This window comes from Suricata suricatta, chromosome 16 (assembly GCF_006229205.1).
Source record: "Suricata suricatta isolate VVHF042 chromosome 16, meerkat_22Aug2017_6uvM2_HiC, whole genome shotgun sequence".
NCBI lineage: Eukaryota > Metazoa > Chordata > Mammalia > Carnivora > Herpestidae > Suricata > Suricata suricatta.
This window is the reverse complement of record NC_043715.1, coordinates 48,147,837-48,164,176: the sequence shown is the minus strand read 5'-3', so window position 1 is coordinate 48,164,176 and position 16,340 is coordinate 48,147,837. Positions and strand designations below refer to the sequence as shown.

At 54.4% G+C, this 16,340-nt stretch overlaps 1 protein-coding gene across 1 annotated transcript in view; it reads right to left on the bottom strand.

Moving 5' to 3' along the window:
- Positions 1 to 7,773: 7,773 nt before the first annotated feature.
- IGSF23 (immunoglobulin superfamily member 23) overlaps positions 7,774 to 16,340 on the bottom strand; it is a 14,926-nt gene continuing 6,359 nt past the window's right edge. Inside the window, exons 2-5 of the mRNA XM_029926360.1 lie at positions 15,529 to 15,810; positions 12,479 to 12,751; positions 10,364 to 10,517; positions 7,774 to 8,133 (exon numbers count right to left, since the gene is read on the bottom strand). Coding sequence (XP_029782220.1) covers positions 8,100 to 8,133; positions 10,364 to 10,517; positions 12,479 to 12,751; positions 15,529 to 15,810 — 743 coding nt within the window. The 3' untranslated portion in view covers positions 7,774 to 8,099. The remainder of the gene's footprint in view (positions 8,134 to 10,363; positions 10,518 to 12,478; positions 12,752 to 15,528; positions 15,811 to 16,340) is intronic.

Below are 16,340 nucleotides of genomic sequence, written 5' to 3'. Positions count from 1 at the left end.
TTTTCTTTTCTTTTTCTAATTTTTAAAAAAAGGTTTATTTATTTTTGAGATAGAGAGAATGGGGGAGGGGCAGAGAGAGAGAATCTGAATCAGGCTCCAGGCTCTGAGCTCAGCACAAGATCAGGACCTGAGCTGAAGTCAGGTGCTTCACTGACTGAGCCACCCAGGGACCCCTGACTTCTTTCATTTTTTAAAGGTCGAGTGGCTGAGTGCCCCAGCTGAGATTCCAACCTGCAGTTGGCACCACACTCCAAATTTTTAACCCCCAGGCCCGAACCCTCCGGACTTTGGAGCCAGATAAGGTCTGGGCTCATATTGGGCCAGCTGCTTCTCCTCTTGGGGCCTCAGTTTCCTCATCCGAAAAATGGGCATGATAAGAGTACCCCAGGAGGGTTTGTAAGGTTTAAATAAGCAACTGTTTTTCAGCCCGATTCCTCGTACTATCGCTTGTACTCAATACACAGCAACTATAAGAATAACTAGTATCATTGTTTTACGGTTATCATTCAATAGTAATGTTGGTGAGAATGATGATTCACTTATTCTTCATTCAACATAGATTTATTTTATAATTTCTTAAAGTTGATTTATTTTGAGAGAGAAAGAGAGAGTGTGTATGTCTGTGTGTGCGTGAGCAGTGGAGGGGCAGAGAGAGGGAGAGAGAGAATTCCAAGCAGGCTGTGCACCAGCAGCAAGAGCCACCTTCGGGACTCGATCTCACGGACCATGAGATTGTGACCTGAGCTGAGATCAAGAGTCGGATGCTTAACTATTGAGCCCCCAGGTGCCCCACCCCCCCGCCGCCAACATATATATTGAATCAGGCAATAATACAGACAAAAATCTTTGCAAAGCCTGCTTTCTACTGGAGGGAAACAGATGTTAACGGATGAATACAGAGAACACCATCACGTCCGGTGGGGATAATGATTATAGAGCCACATACAACAGGGAGAAGGATGAGAAAGAGAGAGAGAGAGAAACAGAGGGAGGCACAGAGGCCGGGAGGTGGGGAGAGAGAGAGAAACAGACAGCAAGGGACAGAAGAAGAGAGACACCGTGAGATGAGAGGCCAGCACATGCACAGCCAGGGTGAGATGGGAGAGGACCGCGGGCTGACAGAGAGACCCAGAGAGTCCTATGCCCAGACCCAGAGCTGGGGGCCGCCTGGTCCCTAGCTGTGCCCGTCCTGGCTGTGGGCCTCCCCAGGCCCTCTAGCAGCTCCGACCGTTATTCTGTGACACCCTCATATCTTTCTGGACCATTCCCCTTTTGGGCTTTGGCCACTTTGGAGGGTTCTGTCTCCCACTGACCTCTTTGACTTGGACCCGGCGCCCACACATGGTGCGTGGATGTGGGCGGGGGCCTCAGACTCTGGGGCCTGTCATCCTGGCTTGTAGGTGAATATCTGAATGGAAACATGGAAGCTGGTGTCTGGGAAATCTCTGAATTTTCTGGAACCCTTGTTCTGGGGTACTGAGTTATCTCTGAATCTGAAACCTGTGGCCTGCTGCTACCTTCCTCTTCGGGACATGCCGACACCCTCCGGGGTTCCCCCTCCTCCAGGGCTGCCCAGCCACTGCAGCTCCAGCAGCCGCCCATTTCAGATGGCCAGAGGCTGCCTCTCCTCCACAGATGTTTGGGCTTCAGATTTGGGGCCCACCTCATCATCTGCCCCCCTTCTTCTCCATGGGACAGCTGACCCCTCCTTGGCAGGAACGGAGCTCTGTCTCAAAACAAGCCATGAAAGGGGCTTCTGGGTGGCTCAGTTGCTTAAGTATCCAACTTCAGCTCTGGTCATGATCTCATGGTTCAGTTCATGAGTTCGAGCCCCGCATCCGGCTCTGTGCTGACAGCGCGAAGCCTGGAGCCTGGTTCAGATTCTGTGTCTCCCTCGCTCTCAGCCCCTCCCCCACTCATGTTCTCAAGTGCTCTCTCTCTCTCTCAAAAATAAACATTAAAAAAAAAAAGGCATAAGAGCCCTGATCCTAAACAAATTCATGTACAGAGAATGATACTGGCTCTCGGTCGCTGAGGCTCAAAAGCGCTGTGGAGGCAGAGCCAAGAGTTAGGGGTGAGGTGAAGGTTAGGGATGGAGTCAGAGATGGGGTCAGGAAGAGGGAGGGTCTCAGGGATGGGGCTGTAGGAGGGGGAGGGCCTTCAGGGGCTGGTTTTCCTGTATTTCCCCCTGCCCCCTTGCAAAACAAGTGGGTCAATATACTTGGGAAGGCCTAAAGCGCCATGCTGTCGAAATCGCTGAATTAAATAAAATATCTTGTTTTCAGGTCTGGATGAACCTGGGTGAGGACGTGATGGGGGGGCTGTTTGTTGCCAGTTGGAATGGGTGTGTTGGGACAAGAGACAGCCCCTCCCGTGACCCCCCCCCCCACAACCTGTGAGCCCTGAGGGCAGACTGGGGTCTCTACACCACCCTCCTTCTGTCATTCTCTGAGGGAACAAACTGGCCATCAGCTTTGAACCCATCCTCAGCGCCTGGGCCGTCGGGTATTTCCGATGGTTTGCCCAAGGCGAGGGCGCACAGCCAAGTCCACACCATTTCGCTCCTGCATGATGGAATCGGTTCCTTGCCTTCCGAGAAGCTAAGGTGTTGGGCCAGAGGGGCATGCGCAATTGTGGTTTTGGAGGAACTCGCTGGGGGTCCCCCAGGCAGTGAACTGAAGCTTCTAAAAGTTCCTGAGGCACGGGATGCAGGGACCTGGCGGCTGGGTGGGAGGGAGGGGTGCAGAGAAGGTGGGGAGGGGAGACCGGAAGGGTGGGGGAGGGAGAAGGAGCCAGGAGAAGGAAGGCAGCGGAGGGACAGGGGGCTCCGGAGTGTGACTCCTTTGGTTCAATTTCTGGTTTCACCAATTAATAGTTGGCGATCATCAACCTGGATCAATTCTCTTGCTTCCTCTTTCTCACCCCTAAAATAGGGGATCAAAGTGGCAATGGTTCACGAAGGTATTGGAAAACAAGTCAGAGGGTTAAGAACGTAATTTATTTAGGTGCTTCGCAAATGGCAGAGACTGTTAGTGGTGTCCTGGGGCAGGATGTTCGCCTTCTGTACTCTGAGGCTCGGCAGGAAAATGCTGGAAAGAAACCCCCCTACAACCACTGGAGGCCCGTCCTTCCCCAGGAGCGGGCTGGCTACCGGCCTGGGCATTTCCTCTTTCTCCCCTCGCCCCACCCCCGCCCCACATCTACTGCGGGGCAGGGGTGTAGTGCTGCCTCTCCACCCTCGTTCCCTCTCTCCCCCCTTCCAAATCCCCCAGGCCTCTCATGGCCCCAGGAAGGAAATGAGACCGACCTCTCCAGCCTGCCTTCTTCTACCCCTGGTGACTCATCGGAGCCCAAGCCCCAGGCAGGCAGAGGACAAAGTCCAGAGCGCAGCTCCTCCGCTATCCGGCCTCAGCTCGCTGTCAGTTCCTCTCCTGTTTACCCATCAGCCAGACCGAACTCCTTGCAGTCCTTGGAACTCAACTGCATTTGGTCACCTCCATGCTGGGACACATTTCCGCTGCCAGGAAATCCCTCCACTGGGGTCCCTGAGCCCCCTTGGCTTCCCTGTCCCAGCCCACTCTGAGTTGTCACTCTCTAGGGACAGCTGTGTCACTGCCGGAGGCTGTAAGTTCCTTGGAGGCAGGGCCCAGGGTAGTGACACTTCCATTTCCGCATTCCTAAAACAGAGCTAAGAAAGGCATCCCCTTTCTAGGGTTTGAGTTGATAAGCAGAAATGGTGCATTGAAGCCCTTTAGCATAAATATCACCTTCGACAGACATGGTCGCTCCTGTTAAGGCTCTGGTTGCGTTCTCCAGCAGAGCTGACCCCTTCTCCAGGAAGCCCTCCCAGAGCGCAGCTGCCTGGTGGGCCCTGGGGCCCTGGTTATTGGCCAGAGAGCTCTATGAACGCATGAATGAACGTCTTTATCGATTATTTGATCTCTGATTATTGTCTGTTCTTCCTCTTTTCCATTGTAGCGTGGACAACCATGGCTTCTGTCAATACTGGAATTTAGAGAAAAATTACGCATGAAGTTCTGTGTGTGTGTGTGTGTGTGTGTGTGAGAGAGAGAGAGAGAGCTTGAGAGCTTGAGGAAGCGAGTTTGGGTGTGTTCACAAGAGGAAAGAGATGGGGAGGGTAAGCAGGGAGGGTTGAAGACTTAGACAACAGAACGGGCTGGAGGTTTGGGTTTTAGAGGTGGAGGCTGTGAGCTCTGTAGGGCGGAGACCATGTCTGTCTGTCCAGCATCTAGACTGCCTGCCACACAGAAGGTGCCGCGTAAATATTCGCCGGGTGAATCAAGGAATGAGATATTATTAAAGTCATCTAGGAATCTTGCTGCGTCTCTGTCATGGTGGATCCCGGTGTATTTGGGGCAGGTCTTGAACTGGAAGTAGATGCCTTCAGCCCCCTTCAGGGAGGAGGGCAGGACTCATTGCTGATAGGCGTGGGGCCCAAATACGGACCCACGGTCACCCCTCCATTCCAGGCGCCCAGAGACATCAGTCCTCACACAGATCCTTCATCCTGGAGAGCGTGGGTGGGTTCCCAGAACTCAGCAGTTTTGCCTGCCACCTGGCAAAACGGATGTGAGAAATAAGAGTCTTTTGTGGAGAGGAATGGCGGCCAGACGTTACGGCTGGAAATCCTGTCTCCCCTCTCCCACATCTTCCCCTTTGGCGTCTGCCTGTGGTCCTCAAGCACGTCACAGCCCAGACGGCTGCCTAGATGTGTGATGCCTGGATGGAGGAGGAAAGTTCCAGGTTTTGTTTTTGTTTTGTTTGTCTTCTACCTGGATCCCCAATGTGTGATGTCTGTACAGTCACAGAATAAGCAGATGGGCTCAGGATTCTCAGTTTTCTTTCTTTTTCTAGAAAAATTTTTTAACATTCATTTTTGAGAGAGAGCGAGAGAGAGAATCTGAAGCAGGCTCCAGACTCCGAGCTGTTAGCAGAGTCTGATGCAGGGCTTGAACTCATGAACTAGGAGATCATGACCTGAGCTGAAGTTGGATGCTTAACCCACTGAGCCACCCAGGTCTCACCCAGTTTTCTTTTCTTTCTTTCCTTTTCTTTTCTCTTAAAAAATTTTTTTGTATGTTTCTTTTTGAGAAAGAGAAAGAGAGTGCAAGCAGGGGAGGGGCAGAGAGAGAGAGAGAGGGAGACACAGAATTCAAAGCAGGCTCCAGGCTCTGAGCTGTCAGCACAGAGCCCGACATGGGGCTCGAACCCACGCACCATGAGATCCTGACCTGAGCCAAAGTTGGATGTTCAGCTGACTGAGCCACCAGGCGCCCCAAGATTCTGTTTTCTTATCTAGCATCTCTTTCTTTCCACCCACAACTCCGCCTGGGGTGAGGCGGGGATGTGGGATAGCATTTTGCTTGTTCGTGGCTCGTATTTCACTGTGGCCCAATTCGTCCACCCCTCCGTGTGGTCACAGGCTCCCTCCTTGTCATGCAAGCTTTGTTTTGCGAAGTGTCACCTAAACCTTTGACTTTATGGGTTAAAGCTTTGGGTTAGATGTATTCATTGGTTTTAGACCGACTGCCAGGAAAAAACCCTAAAACAACAGCGGCGTAAGTAAGACAAAGCTGTGTCTTCCTTTATGTACAAAGAACCCAGAGATATTTTTTTTTAATTTTTTATGGTTTTTATTTATTTTTGAGAGACAGAGACAGTGAGAGCAGGGGAGGGGCAGAGAGAGAGGGAGACACAGAACCCGAAGCAGCTCCAGGCTCCGAGCTGTCAGCACAGTGCCCAATGCGGGGCTCGAACCCACGAACTGCGAGATCATGACCTGAGCCGAAGCCGGACGCTTAACCGACTGAGCCCCCCAGGCGCCCCAACCCTGAGAATTTTTAAGACAGGGCCAGTTGGATGGCTCCACGGAGTTTCCAGGCACCCGTTTGTCAGTGTTGTTGGTAAATCAGAAATGTGTGGTTTGTCCTGTTTTCCGGTTTCCACGGCGAGTGTGCGGAGGCAAGGCTTGCCACACACACTGCATAAGGGATGCAGATCCTGCTATGTTGGGTGGGATGAGTATTAAATATTCACACCAATAAATATCTCATGACACAATGAGGTTAGGTCGTATAGAGCGGAGCACGGCTGTGACCACGTTCATCCAGGGGACTGAATTCACAACGGTGTGGTCAGCAGTCTCTTTGAGGAAATTTGCACAGTTTTATTTTTATGGGTGGGGAGGGACCGGACACTGATTCTCAGCTGTTCCAACGGGCGAGGGGGCAGTCTTGCCACAGCGTTGGCCAGAGGACAGCTGGACCCTGGCCAGTGAAGCTGGTGGCCGTGGTGTCACCGCTGAAACCCAGCCAGATCTCACGGTTCATGGGTTCGATCCCCACGTCAGGCTCTGTGCTGACAGCCAGCTCAGAGCCTGGAGCCTGCTTCAGATTCCGTATCTTCCTCTCTCTCTGACCCTCCCCTGCTCACACTGTCTCTCTATGTCTCTCAGAAAAAAACATTCTAAATGTTTTATTTATTTTGAGAGGGAGAGGGAGAGGGAGAGAGAGAGAGAGAGAGAGAGAGAGAGAGAGAGAGAGAGATTGACAGCATGAGTAGGGAAGGGTCAGAGACAGAGAGAGACTCAGAATCCCAAGCAGCTCCAGGCTCTGAGCTGTCAGCACAGAGCCTGACGTGGAGCTGGAACCCACAGACTGTGAGATCATGACCTGAGCCAAAGTTAGATGCTTAACCAACTGAGCCACCCAGGTGCCCCATAGAATCCCTCTTAAGACATAAGCCACCCAGGATCCGCTCTCATTTTTTCTAAGTGTATATTTAAATTTGAGAGGGGCAGAAAGAGAGGGAGACATAGAATCTGAAGCAGACTCCAGGTTCCAAGCTGTCAGTGCAGAGCCTGATGCGGGGCTCAAACTCATGAACTACGAGATCATGACCTTAGCCAAAGTTGGCTGCTTAACCAACTGAGCCATCCTGGTTCCCCTATTTTTTATTTAAAAATTAAAAAAAAATATTTATTCATTTTTGAGAGACTGCACAGCTCGGGGGGTAGGGGGGAGAGGGAGAGGGAGACACCTAATCTGAAGCAGGCTCCAGGCTCTGAGCTGTCAGCACAGAGCCTGACACGGGGCTGGAACTCATGAACTGTGAGATCATGACTTGAGCCAAAGTTGGACGCTTAACCGACTGAGCCCCCCAGGTGCCCCAGGGAAGTGCCATTCTTAATCTAGGCCTTCAGAGGCATCACCCCGCTGCTCTCACTCCTGGAATCCTGCCTCTGTCATGTGAACAAGCTTGGGTCTGCCTGCTACAGGATGACAGATCACGTGGAGGACAGGTTAGTTGTCCCAGACAACCGGTCCTAGTCCAGACAGCCCCCGGGTAACTGTCACTTCATCGCAGAAATGGGAGTGGGCCCAGCAGAGAGGGAAAACCTGCCCAGCCTCACCCAGCCCACACTGATAACCCTCAGCATTGAAAGCTAAATCCATGGCTGTTGTTTCAAGCCATTAAATTTCAGCAAGGGGAGTAGTTTGTTACACAGCAAGTGCTAACTGATACACCCTTGGATTTTTTTTTTTTTGGTCTTCTTGGATCCTTACATTAAATTTGTCCTGTTTTTTTTTTTTAATGTTTGTTTATTTTTGAGAGAGAGAGAGAGAGAGTGAGCCTGAGTGGGGAGGGGCAGAAAGAGGGAGACACAGAATCTGAAGCAGGCTCCAGGCTCCAACCCGTGGACCCTGAGATCATGACTGAGCCGAAGTCGGATGCCCAACTGACCGAGCCATCTAGGCGCCCTTGTCTTTTCGTTTTTATTGAGCCACTTACGTGAGCATCTTTTGCTTACAGCCCACGAGTTTTAGGAAATCCAGGCTACTTGTGTCGGTGGCGTCCTGGGATTTGGCGAGCTGGGCAGATGGGATGCTGCTAGTTGGACAGAGGAGAGAAAAGCCATCTCCCGGACTCTCACAAGATGAGAGCATCCCACGGGCCAATGACCAGGAGGGAGGAGGGCTCATCGGGAGCCCCCAGTAACTTCGTCTTTTCCGCAGCGCCAGGATGCCCTTGTGGCCCTTCCTGGCATCACCTCGCGGGCTGACAGACAGGTGCCCGCCTCAGCAGCACATCCGCCGTCCTCGTTGGCTAGCCCTGCAATGGAGCGCCACAATCATCATTGTCATCACCGATATGGCTGACATTACGTCCCGTGCCCCAGGCCCGATTTGCAGTGCCTACTCCCACGGCTTCATGTAATCCACACCCGTCCCCTCTGAGGGAGGCATTACCACTGGCCTTGTTTTACAGATGGCGCAGGAGGGGGCTTAAAGGTGTCACTCAAAGTTCCCCCAGCTAGCGAATGGCAGAGCTGGGACGCACCCGAGTGTCCTGGCTTCAGGGCCCATGGCCTTAGCTACAAATACAGGGGTCCCTCTTGCCCTTGGCAGGTGCAGTAGACAAGTGTGGGGCTTCCCCTCAGTCCCTACCCCTCTTTCCCGAGGACTGCCCCTCCCCCACTGAGAGGGTCAGGACAGCCAGGCTTGTCCTCAGGACCTCATGTCTAAGGCTGAAGCTGTTTGGAAGAAGCCGGTTCCTTCTGGCTGACGTCAGCATCGGCCTGTCATCACAGGTCTTGGCCAAAATGGTGGGGGTGGGGGTGGGCAGGAAGGGACGCCTCCCGCCCACTCACAGAGGCAGAGACTAGATTTCTCATCCTTCCCCTCTAAGAAGGTGGTTTTGGATTTGGATCTGGGTCTGGTGCAGGGTCAGCTGTGCGTCCTTGGGCAGGTTGAGGAGTTTCTCTGAGCTTCGGTTGACTCATTTGGAAAATGAGGCCAAGACCGGAGCCGTTCCCTGGAGAAGCTGGGACCTGAAAGCTCCTGGTGCTTCCCCAGGGCCCGGGAAGTTCTAGTTGCTCCAGGGATGAGCACGATGCAGGGGGTTCAGGCAGCAGCCTGGCCCCCCCTTCCCCACACCCCTGCACGGAACTCATGGACTAGAGACCTGGCCCCAGCCTCTCCTGGCTGACCCACAAGGCCTTTGCAAACCCTGTCGGTGTTCAGTACCCAAGCTAAGAAGGCTTGTACTGTTATGGCAGGAAAGAGGCAGTGTAGGGGAGGGGCGAGGGCCGGGGGTGAGGCAGCTTTCCAGGTTCGAATCCCTCCTCTCCAGCTGCGGGGCTGGGCCTAGTCACTCCTCTCTGGGCCTGGGTTTCCTCTCGAACAAAACCAAGATCCTCTTTCCCATCTGACACCCCCAACCCCATCTGCCGAGCTCTTGTGGAAATTAAAAAGAATAATGTTCAGCAGGCACATAATCGTAAGATCCTGTAGCATTAGAATCAGAGCTAGCACATCGAGGACTGACATGCAAGTCAGATGTAAGGCAGATCCTGTCCCTCTTTGCTGGAACCTTCCACTGCTCTCATGTCACACAGAACAAAAGCCAAGTCCTTACATGGCCCACAGGTCCTTCGACCGTCTGTCCACACCAGCCTCCTTTCCCTCTCTGATCTCACGCCCTGCCTCTTTTTCCTCACATTCCAGGCACGCTGGCCTCTCTGCTGCCGCTGGGCCATGCCTCAGGGCCTGCCTCAGGGCCTTTGCATGGGCTGTCCCCCCACCCCCAGGTATGCCCTTTGGCCAGACATCCACGGACCCCTCCCTCCTTTGCTCAGTGTCCTTGCTCAGATGTCACTTTCTCAGGGAGGACTTCGCTGACATAGTTAAATTGTGCCCCACCTCCACCCTGGCCTTACTCCGTGGCTTAGCGCACCTCATTGTCCAACACGCTCTGTCATCATGTGACCTGCTGGTGTCTCTGACTATGTGGCGAGTTCGTGGGGGCGGGGGCTTTCTACCACTATTCCCACGGCTGCCCCAGTGCCTGGAACAGTGAGCAATCGGTGCGTGCAGAAGGAGTGCGCATGGCGCTTACCATATACCCAGGCACAGTGGTAAACGCTCTAGAACTACCAGCTTGTTCAATCCTCACGAGAGACCCATGCAGCAGGGGCTGCTGTTCTCACCCCCACCCCCATTTTGCAGATGGGCAAACTGAGGCGCAGACGGGGGGTGCGACTTGCCCATGGCCTCACTGGGTGAGTAACAGGGCTGGGATTCGGACCAAGGCAGACCAGCTCCAGAATTGTCTTCGGTCTCTTTGTCCCCCGAGTGTCACCGAGGGTGGGCGCATCAGGGGTCAGTATCCTCTCTGAGCCTAAAGCTTCGTGGGTGAGGCTATTGGTGGGGCTTCTCTCTTGCTGCAGAGTGAGCTCTGTGTCTCGGGGGAGCTGAGTGGACATCGGGAGCAGAGTGAGCTCTGTGTCTGGGGGCGCTGAGTGGACATTAGGAGGCAGACGGGGGTGAAGGACAGGACACACCTTAGGCTCTGGACGATGGTGAAGCTCACACTTCCTATCAGAATCGCGCCCCCCATGTTTGCAGCCAAGAGGAGGGCGATGGCAGCTCCTCCGGACACGGACAGGACGGGGTCAGGCTCGATGGGCTCAGCCTCTGTGGGTCCCACGTCGTCTTCTGGGGACCGAAAAGGGGTGAGGCTGGAAGAGCCATCCTTTCTCCACACACCCCTGCCTCGCACTTTTTCATCCCAAGTGTGTCTTCCGTCTACCCCCTCCGCCCCGCCCTCCGATCTCCACTCCAGCCTCCTCCTGGCTCTGCTGCCTCTGTCTCCCCACTCCCGCTGACCTCCCTGCCACACGGAACGTGACCCTGTTCCTCCCCGGCTCAGAACCTTGCTGTGGCTTCCCCAGGACTTGGGGGCAAGCGCCTCTCATTTTGGCCTTCGAGTGCCCGTCAGCTAGCGAGCCTCATCTCTCCCTCCACCTTTATACTCTGCTCAAGTTTCTAAGCTCACCTCTCTCTCCTACTTCCAGGCCTTTGTGCCCCTAGAATGCCGTTCATGCTATTCCGCCCCCCCGGCCGCACTTTGGCCTGGATGATTCCTATGTATCCTAGTATCAGCTCAGATGTCCCCTCCTCCAGGAAGCCCTCCCTGACCACCTTGCTGGGTCAGGTGCCCCATTGGGTCCCACATCCCTTGGCTTCCCCCACCCCGGCCTCACCCACTCTGGTCACTACTGTTTGGGGACAGGTCTGTCCCCCACTGGGATGTCCCCCACTCAAACATTACTCTTTGGGGACAGGGCCAGGGCTGTGTCCATCACCAGCACGTCCCCAGCACCACCCAGCATGGGCTGGTCCCGTAGTAGGCGGACCAATAAACATCTTCTGAATAGCTGATGAATGAGTGACGGGGACCTTGGAAGTACTATCATTCTCAGTGAGCATATCAGAGTCACCGGCTGCTGGAAGAGTGAAACCTTTTTTTGTTTCTCTCAACGAATCACCCAAAAACCAAATCCTGAGCTCCTACAGGACCGCCCCCCCCCTTTCAGTGCTCTGGACCTTTGCTCATGTGGCTCCTGACGCCCAAATCCCTCCCCCGCCGCTCCGCTGACCGGGTCCTCTGCTTCATTCTAGCTCACCCCGAGCCACTTGCGTGCATAAGTGCAAGAAAAATAATATTCATGAGGAAAGCTGCTATTTAAAGCACCTGCTTTTCTTTCTTTTTTTAAGCAGGCTCCACGCCCAGGGTGGGGCTGGAACTCGTGACTCCAAGATCAAGAGTCATGTGCTCCGTGGGCTGAGTCAGCAAGGCTCTGAAGCCTGTCTCTAACAGGTGTTCTGCTGGCCGCATTCACATGTTATTTCCGCTCCTTAAAACAGTCTTGCAGAGGCTTCCACTGCCACCCGGTGACACAGAGAGAGACGCAGAGGAGGGAGGCCACTTCTCCGAAGTCACCTGCCCAGGAAGGCGCAGAGGCAGGAACGGAACCAGGTTTGACCAGCGGCCCTACCGCTTTCCTGATCCCAGGGAGCTGTTTTCGTTATTGCTACCCCGGGTCCTCGGTAATAGTGACAAAATTCACAACACGCTCCTTGTAGTGGTGACATTCGCTCACGTTTACTGAGCGCTCGCTAGAGTTCAGGAGCGCTGGGCACTATTATCTCGAGCTGTTCACTTGCTTCCTCACTGAATGCTCATGAGTACCCTTTGGGGTGGGTACTAGTATATTCTCAATTTGCAGGCGGGGACACTGAGGCACAGAGAAGGCAAGGCACTGGTCCAGAGTCACACAGCTAGAAGATGGTGAGCCAGGATTCTGATTCCAAAGCCCACGCTCAGAACCGCTTGTGATCGCCTGGAGTTTTTCACGGGTGGGTGCTGAGACTCAGAGAGGTCAAGTTCCCCCAGACAGCCAGCCGCTGGAGCCGGGGCCTAGATGGCTGGCCCCAGATCCCCAGCTGGGCTTTTTGTTAGAGTTCCTCTCTTTCTTCTGTAAAATGGGCTAATAATCCCCAGGCTGTGGGCAGATGGGAGGACAGGATGACATCTCGGCTACTAAGGTGATTCAAGTGGACAGCTCCATAGGCGGCCAGGAGGCCGAAGTCTGGGGCGGGGATGGGGGACTCACGCGGCAGGGAGAGCGTCACGGGTGTGGAGGCGTATTCTCCCAGGCTGTTCTTGGCAATGCACATGTAGGAGCCCAGATGCTCCGAGGACAGGCTCCGGATGATCAGCATTTTCCCGGTGTCGTAGGGCTTCCCCTCGAAGGTCCAGTGCATCGTGGGTTTGGGGGTGATGTAAGACGCCAAACACTCCAGGACCACCGAGTAGTTGAGGTCGCTCTGGATCACGCCCCTGACGGCACTGGGGAAGGTCAGCAGCATCACCCCGTTGGAACTGGCTGTGTAAACAGGGAGCGAGGCCACATGGATGGGGATCGCTCGAGGAGGCTGGGTGTGGAGGCATTCATTCATTCATCCATTCACTCATTCATCCATTCACTCATTCATCCATTCACTCATCCATCTATCCATCCATCCATCCACCCATCCATCCATCCATCCATCTACAGATGTGTTTGGAGTTCCTGATCTGTGCCCAGTGTTGCTCCAGACACAGGGAATAGCAGATCTGTTGGGCCCCGCCCCCCGAGCCCCTCCCCCTCACCGCTTCCATCCCCCAGCCCACGTCTGTTGCCTGAGCACTTTCCCTGTGGCTGCCGAGAGCCTGTTCCACCCGAGGAGAAAGGAGGGCGCCGTGTTGGGAAATGGACACCTCCGAGGGCAAGGGCAGCCTGACTGACACGGGCCGGTAAATAAATATCCCCGCTGCCCCGCCCTCAGCTGGCCCCGGCAACTCTGAGGGGCTGGGAAGAGTGGCTGCATTCTGGACTAGTTTGCAGCGGGGCACCCGGGATTGGCTGAGGCATTGCAGAGACAGAGAGAGACAGAGACAGAGAGAGACAGAGAGAGAGAGAGAGAGAAAGGAGTCCTGGAGGCCTCTGGCTGCGGGGAACTGCAGAGACGGGGCATATATAATCTGCACAATAGTTTTCCTGCCATGGTTTTTTTTTTTTGTCCAGGTTAAAGACTTGAGGTCCAGGGATTCGTAGGCCCAGGCTTCATGGTCAGAGAGAGAGACACAGCTCGTATTTGAACCTGGGAAATCTGGTGTCATGGTGAGTCCCAGGAGCCTCCACACTGAACTGCTTTCCAATTTCAGTGCAATATGAGAAAGTGACAAGAAGTTCAGCTCAACCAGAGAACTCAGGGAAGGCTTCCTGGAGGAGGCGGCGTCTGAGCAGGAGGAGAAAGAGCCCATTGTCGGGTATAGAAAGGAGAATGAGTGTAACAGCTGCCCAGATGTGGCTCTTACCAGGAGCCAAACACCATTCTTAGCGCGAGGTTAAGTCACGGTGAGTGAGACCCATCCAGGCCCAACCCTTTGGAAGGTTGTAGTCGGCCTTTGAAAGGTGACATGAAATATAATAGAAAATGTCCAAATGCATTACTCATGGCGATAATTGTTATGGCACGTGTCTTTCAGCTACCTGCGGGGTGTGTACACGTACACATGGGTCACGATGCGGAGTTGGTTCTTGCCGTGGGTCATGATAGAAAAAAGCCTGAAAACCACCGGATTTACATGTTTAAATCCTCACAACAACCCCATCAGGTTCTGCATGGCTCCATTAAAAATATTTTTTAAATATTTATTTATTTTTGAGAGAGAAAGAGAGAGAGAGAGAGACAGAGTGCAGGTGAGGGATGGGTAGAGGGAGAGGGACACACAGAATTGGAAGCAGGCTCCAGGCTCTGAGCTGTCAGGACAGAGCCCGATGTGGGACTGGAACCCAGGAACATGAGATCATGACCTGAGCCGAAATCAGGTGCTTAACTGACTGAGCCCCCCACGTACCCCTGTCATTATCCATATGACAGGTGAGGACACTGATGGACAGAGATGGGAAGTCACTTTTCAAGGACATGTGGCTGGTACGTGTGGAGCCTGCTTGGGATCCTTTCTCTCTGCCCCTCCCCTGCTCATGCTGTCTCTGTCTCTGTCTCTCTCCAAATAAATAAATAGACTTTAAAAAAAAAAAAGGAGAAGAGCTGGATTTTCGAATCACAGAAATGCAGATGGACGGATGGAGGCAGCCTTTAAATTTGTTGGGGGGTGGGGCGCCTGGGTGGCTCAGTCGGTTAAGCATCCGGCTTCGGCTCAGGTCATGATCTCACAGTTCGTGGGTTTGAGCCCTGCATCAGGCTCTGTGCTGACAGCTAGCTCAGAGCCTGGAGCCTGTTTTGGATTCTGTATCTCCCTCTCTCTCTGACCCTCCCCTGCTCGTGCTGTCTCTCTCTCAAAAATAAAAACAAAAACAAAAACTATATAAATAAAAACAAAATAAATTTTCTGAGGGGAGGTCCAAATCCGTCCACACAGAGGTGGGTTCCCAGCGGGATGTTGCTAGGCTGAGGAGGCGTGTGGAAGGAGATAAACTCCAGCATCCCCGAGGGTCACATGGAATCCCAGCTTGGCCTTTTGCTACTGGGTGACCACAGACTATTGACATCACCTCTCTAGGCCTCAGTTCCCGACCTGCGCAACAGGGCGGGTGCTTGGAGCATCTGCTTTCTTCGGTGGTTGTGAAATCCTCTGTGTTTGGTACTTAGTGAATTCTCAGTAACTTGAAGCCCTTCCTTCCTGCCTGTTTGGTATTCCCTCGGGGCGGGGGGGGGGGGTGTCTCTGCAGTGGCATTTCCTCTTCACTGGGTGAGCGGGGGCTCCACCTACACATCCCAGCTCAGAGGGCCCTTCCCCTGGGGAGCCCTTCCTGCCTCCCATTCTGTCTCCTCGGATCTCCGCACCCACGAGCCCAGCACCACGCAGGGCACAGAAGACACCTGAAAAGGACTTGACGCAGGCATGACAATCAGCGTTGGGAAGTGTTGTGCTGAGTGTAAGTCCGAGGTTCCTTGTGAGGCCTTACAAGGCCCTGCACGGTCAGCCCCTTGGGCCGCCAGCCACACCGACAAGCCTGTGGCCTCACATGGCCCGCGCCCTCTGCACGGCTCTGCTCACACTTCCCCACGCTTTTCTGGGTCTCTCTTCACCCCTCCAGCCTTGGTAGTGCTGCTCTCACCACTGGGAACTCAGTCCCACTCGGGGCCCACTCACCCCTGCCACCTTCCACCGCTGTGTCTCCAGCTTCGATCAGGTCGCCGCTGGTGTCCAGCGTCTCCGGGCCGGCAGTGTGGCCGGGTGCCGGGAGGCCCTGATGGGGGTAGATCATGGTTTCCAGCCGGGTCTTGTGCTTCCGGAACCAAGAAGGGGGAAGAAGGCCATTGGGGCCCTCAGGGACAGGCAGGCAGGCCCTGGCCACTGCGGTCAAGGGGTCTGGAGACGTAGGGGAGGGCGGCTCCAAGGAGGCAGAGCAGGTGCAGGATGCGATCAGGATACCTTGGAGGAGGCGGGAAGAGAGGAGAGAGCAGAGGGAGCAAATGGGACCGAGGGCCAGACGCCGCCCCCACGGGGTAGCCCTGCCGGAACTGGTGGCTTGAGAGCTGACCACTGTGATGACAGAGATGAGGTGGGAATCAGGGGAGCGCCCACTGGGCACCTCCGCTGGGCCAGGTACTGTTCTGACACTGAACCCGGATGATCTCCCTTCCTCCCTCCAGCGACCCCTGCGAAGCACATTCTACTCAGGGAAGCCGCACATCCGTCCTCGCACCTCCTCGGCCCTGCTCTGCTTCTCGAAGGGCTGCCTTCTCTGAGCTGCCTCATCAAGGCCCCTTGTCTTCTGCTCCTGGGTGGCTTCTGCCAATTGAGTGACAGCGCCCTGCCTGCTCTGTCAGCGCGGGGGATGGGGGTGGGGCTGTGCTCTACTGAGACTGCTGTTGGGGGGCCGTTTCTATGCTACTCTCTTTGGGTCTGGGGGTCCGCTGGTCTCCATACAGCTTCCGGCGCAGGGGAGGTGACAGCTTCTG